This window comes from Rattus rattus, chromosome 2, assembly GCF_011064425.1.
Source record: "Rattus rattus isolate New Zealand chromosome 2, Rrattus_CSIRO_v1, whole genome shotgun sequence".
Lineage (NCBI taxonomy): Eukaryota > Metazoa > Chordata > Mammalia > Rodentia > Muridae > Rattus > Rattus rattus.
In genome coordinates this window covers 104,667,016-104,681,115 of record NC_046155.1, presented here as the reverse complement: position 1 = coordinate 104,681,115, position 14,100 = coordinate 104,667,016, and the positions used below count along the sequence as shown (strand labels likewise).

At 40.6% G+C, this 14,100-nt stretch overlaps 1 protein-coding gene across 1 annotated transcript in view; it reads left to right on the top strand.

The window, feature by feature from the left end:
* The window catches only part of LOC116891831 (interferon-induced very large GTPase 1-like), a 30,756-nt gene extending 22,880 nt beyond the window's left edge, over positions 1–7,876 (top strand). The window contains 3 exon segments of the mRNA XM_032893195.1: positions 488–1,455; positions 1,458–1,496; positions 1,499–7,876. Of these exon segments, the coding sequence (XP_032749086.1) occupies positions 492–1,455; positions 1,458–1,496; positions 1,499–7,782 (7,287 nt within the window). The 5' untranslated portion in view covers positions 488–491 and the 3' untranslated portion in view covers positions 7,783–7,876.
* The last annotated feature ends 6,224 nt before the right edge of the window (positions 7,877–14,100 follow it).

Genomic DNA, 14,100 nt, shown 5'->3' with positions numbered 1-14,100 from the left:
TTTTAAAAGCATCAACCAAGCAAACTCATGAATGTAATCAAATACTATCCTTCACATTAATTCCATCAAAGCAATTTATTCTGTGAAAGAGAACGTTTAAAAATCAGGCAAAGTGTGAGGCAATGGTGGTACACACCTTTACTACCAGCACTCAGGAGCAGAAGAAAGCAGATCTTCAAGTTCAGGACCAGTCTGGTATACAGAGTGAATTCCAGAACAACCATAGCTACACAAAGAAACCCTGTCTTGAAAACAAATGACATCAGGCAAAGTGGAAACTCGTCATAGTAGCCAACAAAACATGTCACACACACACACAGAGAGAGAGAGAGAGAGAGAGACTTGTTTTAAAATACACTTGAACAATTACAGGAGACAAAAAAGACTAAGAGAGTTGAAACATTAGTAATTCACTTTTCAGGCCACACAGCTGGCACTTCCTAAGGTCAAGACACAGACAAAACTAACTACAATCTGTTCCTCACAGAGCCATGGCATCAGCAAAGTGCATCCCTGATGAGCCTCAGCTAAGAAGCAGAAGGAGGCACGATCTCCAGGAGATGCTGACAGAAGTGGGACTGTCTGTTGACTACTGGCTGCCTAAGCTTCAGGAAGACCTGGGTGTGACCTCTGCTCAGGCTTTACAATATTTAGACAAAAGAGACCTCCAGAAGCTGAAGTCCCAGACACAACAAACATGGGAGAAAAGGGCTCTGGAGAGGCTGCTTGACCTCTCACACCCAAATAGTGTTGCAGAGCTGCACAAGACACCAGAGGAGATGATAAAGACCAGGCAGAGGCAGGCAGGACAGGCACTGCATGCTCTGAAAGCCTTGCAGTCAGAAGGGAAGCACAGAGAAGAAGAGGCAGTGAGGAGAAGAGAAGCAGAGCTGAGGCAAGCAATAGAGATCCCTGAGGAGTGTTGGCCAGTGCCTGAAGTGTCCCTAAAAGACATCACTGAAATAATGGAGAGACATCTCAGTCACATGGAACAGACCTTGGCTCTCAGTCAAAACCTCTCAGATGGAGAACTGGTAAGATGGGCATCTGGAGGGCTGGCCCTGCAGGGAATTTATAAGAGCAGCCACCAAAAAAGCCTGATTCAGAAGAGAGAAGAGCTACTCAGTGTCCCTAAGCAGTTCTCACTTGTTGGCCCAGAACGTGGCATGTGGATAGAAACAAAGGAATTTTCATCTTTTCAAGAACAAGCCACATTTACACACACTATAGAGATGCTGGGTTTCAGCCCAAACTCCTTGCTTAAAGGCGAAGGTTGGGGACTTAGTCTAGAAGCTGGTATGGGTCAAAACAAACAAACAGAAACTGACGATACCCACAAATCACATTCAGAGCAATCTTATTTCTGCTCAGCCAAGTTCAGCTATGTCCCATTGGCCACCTGCCATTTTCCACATCAATCATCTTCAGCTCTCAAGGCTGCTCTCCAGGAACTAAAAGTATTGAAGAACTCCTGGAACAGACTACACACCCAGAAGGATTCCCTTACTGAGGCACAGGACTGAAAACTTTTTCCACAGGTTTGGCTCTCATGCTAACCAAGGCCCACTGCACCTGGGGGGAATCTACTGCTGGAAAGCCATTTCAGAAGGTTTCAAAAGTGAGCAATTGGATGATGTAAAGAAGCAAGCAGAAGAGTCTTTGAATATGTACATAAAAGGCAGCTATAGTGGCTTTGGAGTTAAAGCTGGTGCAAGTGTAAATATGCCAGACTCACATTCAAAAACAGCATCTCACAGTACAACTCATGAGAACCTGAAAACCAAGGTGCAACTATCTGTAGCACAGACAGGCGGACCAGCAGAAGCAGATGGAATTGCCCAGTGGACAGCTGGTCTTGTAGCTAGCAATCAAACCTGGTCTGTCATTGATAGGGGACTCCAATTGGTACCTATTTGGGACATCATCCTGTCCAGTCACAGGACTGATTTTAAGGATGCCCTTCAAGTGGCTAACTGCCTAAAAGACAACTACACTGCTCTGACTGGACTCGCTGCCCAGATTCAAGAAGGAGAAGAATTTCTTACTGCTAGAGAAGAAGCTAGGCTTTTCCTAGAGGATGTGAAATGCTGGGAGGTTTCTGATCCTGAAGAACAGCTTAATACATTAATACATTTTATGCAAACATTGAGTCAAAAAATAAAAAGTTATACCATTTGGATTAATACATGCCTCACAGATTGGGATCTGCAGAATTTTCTAATAAACATTGTCAACTTCTGCAAAAATTCACCCACTTATAAAACTCAGTTTATTAAATCTCAGTTGAGCAGCCTTCTAGAACCTCATGTCTACAAAGTGACAAACTTTCCTCAGACACAATCCATCATGCAGTGGATCAATCAGTCAGAGTCAGAGGAAGAGCAAGTCGAAATCACCTCATTTTCTGAATTCATTAACACATTAAAGAACACCCACAAAAACCTGATGGAGGTAAATTTCAAAAGTGAGTCTCCAGAAACAGTGGAAGAAGCAAAAAGAATGGCTACATATGAGGTCACCACAGCTCTCAGCTCCTTCATGAAGTACCTCAGAGAAACAGAGCAGCCAGACATGCAGCTGCTGGTACTCACCATTGCAGCTGGTGCAGGCTATCAGTTGGTAAACAGCATTTTTCAGCATCTTCTGGGGTGTAATGAGTTAAACTTCCTCGTGGATCAAATGCAAAGTAATCAACACAAATACCAAGAGCTTAAAAATATTTGCAATTGCAGAGCCCAGGCATTCCTGGTGCTCACAGCTCTAAGAACCACAGTTGAAATCACAGATATTTCTACAGAAGATAAAAAACAACGTTTGACATTAATAAAACAACATATGGGAAAATTGTTGTCTGAAGAAGTTGCACATATTCTTACAAAACATGGAGCACATCATGACTGGGAAAATCTGGAGAATGATTTAAGATTACTCATTGATGGGGACTATAAAGCCACCACCCCTCCTTTAGAAATGGATGAGGTAAAAAAACAATTGCAAAGTCTCTGCCATGAAAAGAAGCAGACTTATAAACAACAAAGTAATGACAACAACACAAAGGAAATGATAGAAAATGGACCTTTCCTAGATTTACTCCAACGGCTAGGCCTAGACCATTACTACCCAAAAAGAATGAGCAGAGCTGACTTCCATCTGATCTACAAGACCTCTGTGTACAATTCACAGCCGAGATCGGAAAAGGAACTTCCATTTTATTTCCTACAAAAGCTACTGATGTTGGATTATGGGTTGAGACATCTTGTCTTCAAAAATGATGAAAACATAAAAAAACAGATCTCCATAGGTTCTGACGATCACGAAAATGAAGATTTTGATCCATATGAAGATGTCATTAAAGACAATGTTAGTCTTAGCTATCCTTCAGCCACTGAGTCCTGGCCTCACATTCACCCAATGGATATCCAGATGGCCATTTTTCATTGTGCAGATGATCTTACCAAGCAATATATTTTGTCCAAACTTTCCATTTGTCAATATGCACTCCCCCTTGTGGTGCCAAATCCCAACAATTGTCAGATTGAATTTTATCTCTGGTCTCTCAGACAAATTAGGAAGAGTTGGCAAGAATCAAGTGAATCACCACAAGACCAGAGCTACAGTCACAAGAATCAGCAGATATGTCGAGTCTCTACCCCTATCGTGTCCTTCATTAGAGTAGGAAATGGCCTCTCTGCTTCCAAATCTCAGATCATGAACTCTCTCCTCAGTAAACGTAAACATGATGTGTTTTTTCACAGACACTGTAGAGGAAGCAACAAACACTGTCTCATGATGGAGGGAGTGGTGGACATCTGCTGGTTCTGTCCTGCAGGCCAAGGTGAAGACATATTTGACAAGTGTCTGACCTTCACCAATCTTCATGGAGATGCAAAGGAACATTGCCAACAACTCACCTTCCTGCAAGATGTCTCTTCTCTCATTGTGATCCTCATGTCAGCTTCTGATAACAATAAAGAAAACCAAAACTTTGTCAGACACCTCTGTCAGTCACCAAGACCCTTGATCTGCTTGATTGATGACAAAGAAAAAGTCATAGCAAATAATTCTGGTAAAAGAATGAGAATTGGCATCAAGAATAGAAATGAGGCAGAACTAACAGAGGAGCTCACAAATGCCATCAAACATTTTCTAGAGCTCTCTAATACTGCTCTCAGTTTAGAGGACTGTTCACAGATAGCTAGAAAACAAGGATTCCTTATTGATGAAGACCAGAGGGACTGCAAGGAAGCCAAAGAAAAGGCACAGACCATAATGGCCCTCCTGGAGGAATGCAAGTTATCTCAGACAAAAGAAAATTTACTACCCCTACAGGGACAACTTTGGCACCTTTGGTGTAAGAAAGACAAAGAATTCTATCATCTGAGAGAAAAGGGGAATAGGAGCATTGAGCAACACAAGAGTGAGATTGAGACCGACAAAAGAACAATTCGATGTCGGCAATTGGAAAAAGCCTTTCCTCTCAATGATTTGATGCGCTCTGTTCTTCAACTCCTCCAAGAATATTCAGAAACCCATAACAATCTCTACTTTTTGCAGTGGCTGACTCTGTTTTTTGACAACCTGACTATAGAACACCTGGAAAAGTTGCACGAAAAGCAGAGATCTTTGTGGTTAATGGTGCAAAGAGAAAAGCAAAGAGCACAGAAGAGCAACTCCCTGACACTCTGGCAGAAGCAGATAGAAGCCATCTCCATGGAGATTCATGACTGTACTTTAGGAACTGAGCATCTTCTTCGAGAAGTTGGCCAGATCTATGAAGCTCTGGAAGAAACTTCTTCCTCTAGAGAGAAATTTTTTCTCTGCCTCCCTCAAATTGCTGCAGATCTGATGATAGCTGGGGTTCCCATTGAGCTGATGGATGGGGATGCTTCTTATGTCCCTCTAAAGTGGTTAGCAGCTATTTTTGACAAGATCTCAGAGAAAGTTGGAGACAAAAGGCTGTTTGTTCTCTCTGTCCTTGGCCTGCAGAGCTCAGGGAAGTCTACCCTGTTGAATGCCCTGTTTGGCCTACAGTTCACAGTCAGTGCAGGCAGGTGTACCAAGGGGGCCTACATGCAACTTCTGAAGGTGGAAGAGACATTCACAGAAGAACTTGGCTTTGACTTTGTGCTTGTTGTAGATACAGAAGGACTTCGGGCTCCAGAACTAAACAATAAATCCCAAAATTGGGACAATGAGTTGGCAACCTTTGTGATTGGCCTTGGAAACTTGACTCTGATCAATATTTTTGGGGAGAATCCCTCGGAGATGCAAGACATCCTACAAATAGCTGTTCAAGCATTTCTAAGGATGAAACAAGTGAAAATCTCCCCCAGTTGCCTCTTTGTCCATCAAAATGTGGGAGAAGTTACAGCAAAAGACCAAAATATGGAAGGACGCAGGTGTTTAGAGCAGAGACTGGATGAAATGGCAGTAACAGCTGCAGAACAAGAAGAGTGCTCAAATGTATCCCACTTCAATGACGTCATTAAGTTTGATGTCAATAATCATGTCTACTACTTTGCTCACCTATGGGATGGCAATCCCCCAATGGCTCCTCCCAATCCTCGTTATAGTCACAATGTTCAAGAACTAAAGAATAGAATTATTTTGACTGCCAAACAGGAACCCAGAGGTAGTATCATGAAGATATCAGATGTCAAATTTCGAGTTCAAGATTTGTGGAAAGCCCTAGTCAATGAGAACTTTATTTTCAGCTTCAGGAATACCAGAGAGATCATGGCCATGAGCAAGCTGGAAACCATGTATAACCATTGGACCTGGGAGCTGAGAAGTCACATGCTCGACTTTCAGAACCAGTTAATCAATCAGATTCAGAATGGAAAAGTTCAAGCACTCAAAACAAGCATATTTGAGGCTCCAGTCACAGAAAAGTATATGGCAATTAAGCAAGAACTTGAAAAATATTTCAGTGAAGACCCAGACAATGAAATACTAGTTCAATGGAAATCAAATTTTGAAAATAAACTAATAATCCTTAAAGAGGCACTTATTTCAGACACCAGAAGGAAAGCCAATGAACTTATTCATTTAAAAAAGAATCAAGAAAGGCTGGACAAGAAAAAATCAAGTTATGAAAATGAATTGTTGGAAAGAAGCAGAAAGTTGGCTTTAACTGTAAAGGGTAAAGAATTAAATGAAGAAGAATTACATGAAAAATTCAATCAACTTTGGAAAAAATGGGTCTGTGAGGTGTCCTTAGATCTTCCTCCAGTCATAGAACCTGACATTGACACAGATTCTGAAAACATCCTCTGGGAGTATTTCCAAAAGGAGATAAACATGGTGGACATACTAATGAGATATTCTGAAGACAAATTTCAAATAAATTATGATGAGCATGTAAAAATGAATAAGAAGTATAACTTCATGACTAGGACATTAAAGGTCTGTGATAGGGTATCCATTAATATGACTACTGAAAATATTATTACAAGATTTAATGAAACTATAAACAATATTCATAAGCAACAGTGTGATTATAATTCAAGTTATTTCCATGAAATTCTGAGAATAATAGAAGAAGAAGTAAAATCTGCACATACTGAGGAAAGATATACATTTACAAGCAAATACATCATTGACTTGTCCTTATGCTTATTCCAAAGAGCATCTAAGAGTTTTAAGGAAATGCACAAGGCATTCAAAAGTGCGAATGACCCTGTGAACTATCTGGAGAGAAAGAAAGATGATTTCTTTATGAGTTTTAAGATCTCCTGCCAAGGTGCCACCTCCATCAAAACATTTGTCGATTTTCTTTGGCACAAGCTCACTCCTGCTATCTCTGCCACCATAAGGGGGAAAATGGTCATTAAAATAGCTGGAGACATGCGATCTAGCTGCCCTGAATTCAATGGAAACAGGGCTAATTTGGAGAAACATATTCTCATTTCTCTGGCAGAAGAAGAAAACTTTGATAATTACTGGCAGTACCTTCATTATACGAAATCTTTTTTTAGCAGCTATATTGAAAACCATATTAAACAATACTGTTCAAATGAAGGAAGTAAAAAAATAAAGACTTTTTTAAAAATAAGTTTAGGTGACATCAAGAATGCCATCCTGTCTGCCATTCATGAGTCCACAGCAGTGGCTAAAGATAAAGGCAGCACTGCATCTGGCTGGCTGGATTTGTTCTGCGACCATCTAGGGAGCAACCTGGTCTTCCCAAGGAGAGACCTGGTAAGCATCGAGCACCAGGAGATAACGGACACTGAGTTTCTCAAAGAAGCCATGAGCACAGCTTTGGATCCTGCAATGAGGAAAGTAGAAGAGGACTGTTCAAGAAAGCCCATGGATGAAATGGTCCCTGACATTGAGAAAATTCTCTCTGAACATCTCTGTGGCTGCTGGAAACAGTGTCCTTTGTGTAAAGCAATTTGTACAAACACCATTCCCCAACATGAAGGAGACCACAGTGTGCCATTCCACCGTCCTCAGGCTGTCAGTGGCTGGCATAAGCATAAAACAGACCACTTTGTCATTGACTGTTGTACCAGTTCAGTAGCAAGTGACCGCTTCATGCTTTTGGGAAATAACCGGGAAATCCCATATAAGAACTACCGACAGGCAGGAGGGGATTATGCCACATGGAGCATCGCCCCAGATTCATCCACCCAGTCATACTGGAAATGGTTTGTCTCACACTTCAGATCAAAACTAGAGGAAAAATACCAGAAAAAATTTACAGATACAGGTGAAATCCCAGAGGCATGGGCCAAAATCACAAAGGAGGATGTGCTAAATGACTTGAAAGAACAATAATATTCGATAAGTAGCCCAATATCAGAAAGAGTCACAGCACACCTAAATAATTCTAAAACCCCTCCTACTAACAAGAGTCTGCAATGTTTCCATTCTTTTTTTATTTTATTTTATTTTATTTTTTATTAACGTGAGTATTTCTTATTTACATTTCGAGTGTTATTCCCTTTCCCGGTTTCCGGGCAAACATCCCCCTAATCCCTCCCCCTCCCCTTCTTTATGGGTGTTCCCGCCCCAACCCCCCCCCCATTGCCGCCCTCCCCCCAACAATCACGTTCACTGGAGGTTCAGTCTTAGCAGGACCCAGGGCTTCCCCTTCCACTGGTGCTCTTACTAGGATATTCATTGCTATCTATGAGATCAGAGTCCAGGGTCAGTCCATGTATAGTCTTTAGGTAGTGGCTTAGTCCCTGGAAGCTCTGGTTGCTTGGCATTGCTGTTCATAAGGGGTCTCGAGCCCCTTCAAGCTCTTCCAGTTCTTTCTCTGATTCCTTCAACGGGGGTCCTATTCTCAGTTCAGTGGTTTGGTGCTGGCATTCGCCTCTGTATTTGCTGTATTCTGGCTGTGTTTCTCAGGAGAGATCTACATCCGGCTCCTGTCTGGCCTGCACTTCTTTGCTTCATCCATCTTGTCTAATTCGGTGGCTGTATATGTATGGGCCACATGTGGGGCAGGCTCTGAATGGGTTTTCCTTCTGTCTCTGTTTTAATCTTTGCCTCTCTATTCCCTGCCAAGATTATTCTTGTTCCCCCTTTTAAAGAAGGAGTGAAGCATTCACATTTTGATCACCCGTCTTGAGTTTCATGTGTTCTATGCATCTAGGGTAATTCAAGCATTTGGGCTAATAGCCACTTATCAATGAGTGCATACCATGTGTGTTTTTCTGTGATTGGGTTACCTCACTCAGGATGATATTTTACAGTTCCAACCATTTGTCTATGAATTTCATAAAGTCTTTGTTTTTGATAGCTGAGTAATATTCCATTGTGTAGATGTACCACATTTTCTGTATCCATTCCTCTGTTGAAGGGCATCTGGGTTCTTTCCAGCTTCTGGCTATTATAAATAAGGCTGCTATGAACATAGGGGAGCACGTGTCTTTTTTATATGTTGGGGCATCTTTTGGGTATATGCCCAGGAGAGGTATAGCTGGATCCTCAGGTAGTTCAATGTCCAATTGTCTGAGGAACCTCCAGACTGATTTTCAGAATGGTTTTACCAGTCTGCAATCCCACCAACAATGGAGGAGTGTTCCTCTTTCTCCACATCCTCGCCAGCATTTGTTGTCACCTGAGTTTTTGATCTTAGCCATTCTCACTGGTGTGAGGTGAAATCTCAGGGTTGTTTTGATTTGCATTTCCCTGATGACTAAAGATGTTGAACATTTCTTTAGGTGTTTCTCAGCCATTCAGCATTCCTCAGCTGTGAATTCTTTGTTTAGTTCTGAACCCCATTTTTTAATAGGGTTATTTGTCTCCCTGTGGTCTAACTTCTTGAGTTCTTTGTATATTTTGGATATAAGACCTCTATCTGTTGTAGGATTGGTAAAGATCTTTTCCCAATCTGTTGGTTGCCATTTTGTCCTAACCACAGTGTCCTTTGCCTTACAGAAGCTTTGCAGTTTTATGAGATCCCATTTGTCGATTCTTGATCTTAGAGCATAAGCCATTGGTGTTTTGTTCAGGAAATTTTTTCCAGTGCCCATGTGTTCGAGATGCTGCCCTAGTTTTTCTTCTATTAATTTGAGTGTATCTGGTTTGATGTGGAGGTCCTTGATCCACTTGGACTTAAGCTTTGTACAGGGTGATAAGCATGGATCGATCTGCATTCTTCTACATGTTGACCTCCAGTTAAACCAGCACCATTTGCTGAAAATGTTATCTTTTTTCCATTGAATGGTTTTGGCTCCTTTGTCAAAAATCAGGTGCCCATAGGTGTGTGGGTTCATTTCTGGGTCTTCAATTCTGTTCCATTGGTCTATCTGTCTGTCCCTGTACCAATACCATGCAGTTTTTTATCACTATTGCTCTGTAATATTGCTTGAGTTCAGGGATAGTGATTCCCCCTGAAGTCCTTTTATTGTTGAGAATAGTTTTATCTATCCTGGGTTTTTTGTTATTCCAGATGAATTTGCAAATTGTTCTGTCTAACTCTTTGAAGAATTGGATTGGTATTTTGATGGGGATTGCATTGAATCTGTAGATCGCTTTTGGTAAAATGGCCATTTTTACTATATTAATCCTGCCAATCCATGAGCATGGGAGATCTTTTCATCTTCTGAGGTCTTCTTCAATTTCTTTCTTAAGAGTCTTGAAGTTCTTATTGTACAGATCTTTTACTTGCTTGGTTAAAGTCACACCGAGGTACTTTATATTGTTTGGGTCTATTATGAAGGGTGCTGTTTCCCTAATTTCTTTCTCGGCTTGTTTCTCCTTTGTGTAGAGGAAGGCTACTGATTTATTTGAGTTAATTTTATACCCAGCCACTTTGTTGAAGTTGTTTATCAGCTTTAGTAGTTCTCTGGTGGAACTTTTGGGATCACTTAAATATACTATTATATCATCTGCAAATAGTGATATTTTGACTTCTTCTTTACCAATCTGTATCCCCTTGATTTCCTTTTGTTGTCTGATTGCTCTGGCTAGAACTTCAAGAACTATATTGAATAAGTAGGGAGAGAGTGGGCAGCCTTGTCTAGTCCCTGATTTTAGTGGGATTGCTTCAAGTTTCTCTCCATTTAGTTTAATGTTAGCAACTGGTTTGCTGTATATGGCTTTTACTATGTTTAGGTATGGGCCTTGAATTCCTATTCTTTCCAGGACTTTTATCATGAAGGGGTGTTGAATTTTGTCAAATGCTTTCTCAGCATCTAATGAAATGACCATGTGGTTTTGTTCTTTCAGTTTGTTTATATAATGGATCACGTTGATGTTTTTCCGTATATTAAACCATCCCTGCATGCCTGGGATGAAGCCTACTTGATCATGGTGGATGATTGTTTTGATGTGCTCTTGGATTCGGTTTGCCAGAATTTTATTGAGTATTTTTGCATCAATGTTCATAAGGGAAATTGGTCTGAAGTTCTCTTTCTTTGTTGGGTCTTTGTGTGGTTTAGGTATAAGAGTAATTGTGGCTTCATAGAAGGAATTCGGTAGTGCTCCATCTGTTTCAATTTTGTGGAATAGTTTGGATAATATTGGTATGAGGTCTTCTATGAAGGTCTGATAGGAATTCTGCACTAAACCCGTCTGGACCTGGGCTTTTTTGGTTGGGAGATCTTTAATGACTGCTTCTATTTCCTTAGGAGTTATGGGGTTGTTTAACTGGTTTATCTGTTCCTGATTTAACTTCGGTACCTGGTATCTGTCTAGGAAGTTGTCCATTTCCTGCAGATTTTCAAGTTTGTTGAATATAGGCTTTTATAGTAAGATCTGATGATTTTTTTAATTTCCTCTGAATCTGTAGTTCTGTCTCCCTTTTCATTTCTGATTTTGTTAATTTGGAAACACTCTCTGTGTCCTCTTGTTAGTCTGGATAAGGGTTTATCTATCTTGTTGATTTTCTCAAAGAACCAACTTTTGGTTCTGTTGATTCTTTCTATGGTCCTTTTTGTTTCTACCTGGCTGATTTCAGCTCTGAGTTTGATTATTTCCTGCCTTCTACTCCTCTTACTTACGTACTCTGCCTTCTACTCCCTGTATTTGCTTCTTTTTGTTCTAGAGCTTTTAGGTGTGCTGTCAAGCTGCTGACATATGCTCTCTCCTGTTTCTTTCTGCAGGCACTCAGAGCTATGAGTTTTCCTCTTAGCACAGCTTTCATTGTGTCACATAAATTTGGGTATGCTGTACCTTCATTTTCATTAAATTCTAAGAAGTCTTTAATTTCTTTCTTTATTTCTTCCTTGACCAGATTATCGTTGAGTAGAGCATTGTTCAACTTCCACATATATGTGGGCATTCTTCCCTTATTGTTATTGAAGACCAGCTTTAGGCCGTGGTGATCTGATAGCACGCATGGGATTATTTCTATTTTTCTGTACCTGTTGAGGCCTGTTTTTTGACCATTATATGGTCAATTTTGGAGAAAAGTACCATGAGGAGCTGAGAAGAAGGTATATCCTTTTTTGCTTTAGGATAGAATGTTCTATAAATATCTGTTAAGTCCATTTGGCTCATGACTTCTCTTAGTCTGTCTACGTCTCTGTTTAATTTCTGTTTCCATGATTTGTCCATTGATGAGAGTGGGGTGTTGAAATCTCCTACTATTATTGTGTGAGGTGCAATGTGTGTTTTGAGCTTTATTAAGGTTTCTTTTACGTATGTAGGTGCCCTTGTATTTGGGGCATAAATATTTAGGATTGAGAGTTCATCTTGGTGGATTTTTTTCCTTTGATGAATATGAAGTGTCCTTCCTTATCTTTTTGATGACTTTTAGTTGAAAATTGATTTTATTTGATATTAGAATGGCTACTCCAGCTTGCTTCTTCTGACCATTTGCTTGGAAATTTGTTTTCCAGCCTTTCACTCTGAGGTAGTGTCTGTCTTTGTCTCTGAGGTGTGTTTCCTGTAGGCAGCAGAATGCAGGGTCCTCATTATGTATCCAGTTTGTTAATCTATGTCTTTTTATTGGGGGAGTTGGGCCATTGATGTTGAGAGATATTAAGAATAGTGATTATTGCTTCCTGTTATATTCATATTTGGATGTGAGGTTATGTTTGTGTGCTTTTCTTCTCTTTGTTTTGTTGCCAAGACGGTCAGTTTCTTGCTTTTTCTAGGGTGTAGCTTGCCTCCTTATGTTGGGCTTTACCATTTATTATCCTTTGTAGTGCTGGATTTGTAGAAAGATATTGTGTAAATTTGGTTTTGTCATGGAATATCTTGGTTTCTCCATCTATGTTAATTGAGAGTTTTGCAGGATACAGTAACCTGGGCTGGCATTTGTGTTCTCTTAGGGTCTGTATGACATCTGTCCAGGATCTTCTGGCTTTCATAGTCTCTGGCAAAAGTCTGGTGTGATTCTGATAAGTCTGCCTTTATATGTTACTTGACCTTTTTCCCTTACTGCTTTTAATATTCTTTCTTTATTTTGTGCGTTTGGTGTTTTGACTATTATGTGACGGGAGGTGTTTCTTTTCTGGTTGAATCTATTTGGAGTTCTGTAGGCTTCTTGTATGCCTATTGGTATCTCTTTTTTTAGGTTAGGGAAGTTTTCTTCTATGATTTTTTGAAGATATTTACTGGTCCTTTGAGCTGGGAGTCTTCACTCTCTTCTATACCTATTATCCTTAGGTTTGATCTTCTCATTGAGTCCTGGATTTCCTGTATGTTTTGGACCAGTAGCTTTTTCCGCTTTACATTATCTTTGACTGTTGAGTCGATGATTTCTATGAATCTTCTGCTCCTGAGATTCTCTCTTCTATCTCTTGTATTCTGTTGGTGATGCTTGTATCTAAGGCTCCTTGTCTGTTGGTTTTCTATATCCAGGGTTGTTTCCATGTGTTCTTTCTTGATTGCTTTTATTTCCATTTTTAATTCCTTCAATTGTTTGATTGTGTTTTCCTGGAATTCTTTCAGGGATTTTTGTGATTTCCTCTCTGTAGGCTTCTACTTGTTTATTTATGTTTTCCTGTGTTTCTCTAAGGGAATTCTTCATGTCTTTCTTGAAGTCCTCCAGCATCATTATCAAATATGATTTTGAAACTAGATCTTGCTTTTCTGGTGTGTTTGGATATTCTGTGTTTGCTTTGGTGGGAGAATTGGGCTCTGATGATGCCAGGTAGTCTTGGTTTCTGTTGCTTGGATTCCTGCGTTTGCCTCTCGCCATCAGATTATCTCTAGTGTTACTTTGTTCTGCTATTTCTGACAGTGGCTAGACTGTCCTATAAGCCTGTGTGTCAGGAGTGCTGTAGACCTGTTTTCCTGTTTTCTTTCAGCCAGTTATAGGGACAGAGTGTTCTGCTTTTTGGCGTGTAGTTTTTTCCTATCTACAGGTCTTCAGCTGTTCCTGTGGACCTGTGTCCTGAGTTCACCAGGCAGGTCGCTTGGAGTAGGAAGGTTTGTCTTACCTGTAGTCCCGAGGCTCAAGTTTGCTCGTGGGGTGTTGCTTATGAGCTCTCTGCGGGGGCAGCAACCAGGAAGATCTGCATTGCCCTTTCTGGTAGCTTCTGTGCACCAGGGTTCCAGATGACATTTGGTGTTTTCCTCTGGAATCTCTAATGTGGGCAGAGTGCAGTCACTTCTGGTTTCCCAGGCGTGTCTGCCTCTCTGAAGGTTTAGCTCTCCCTCCCACGGGATTTGGGTGCAGAGAACTGTTTATGT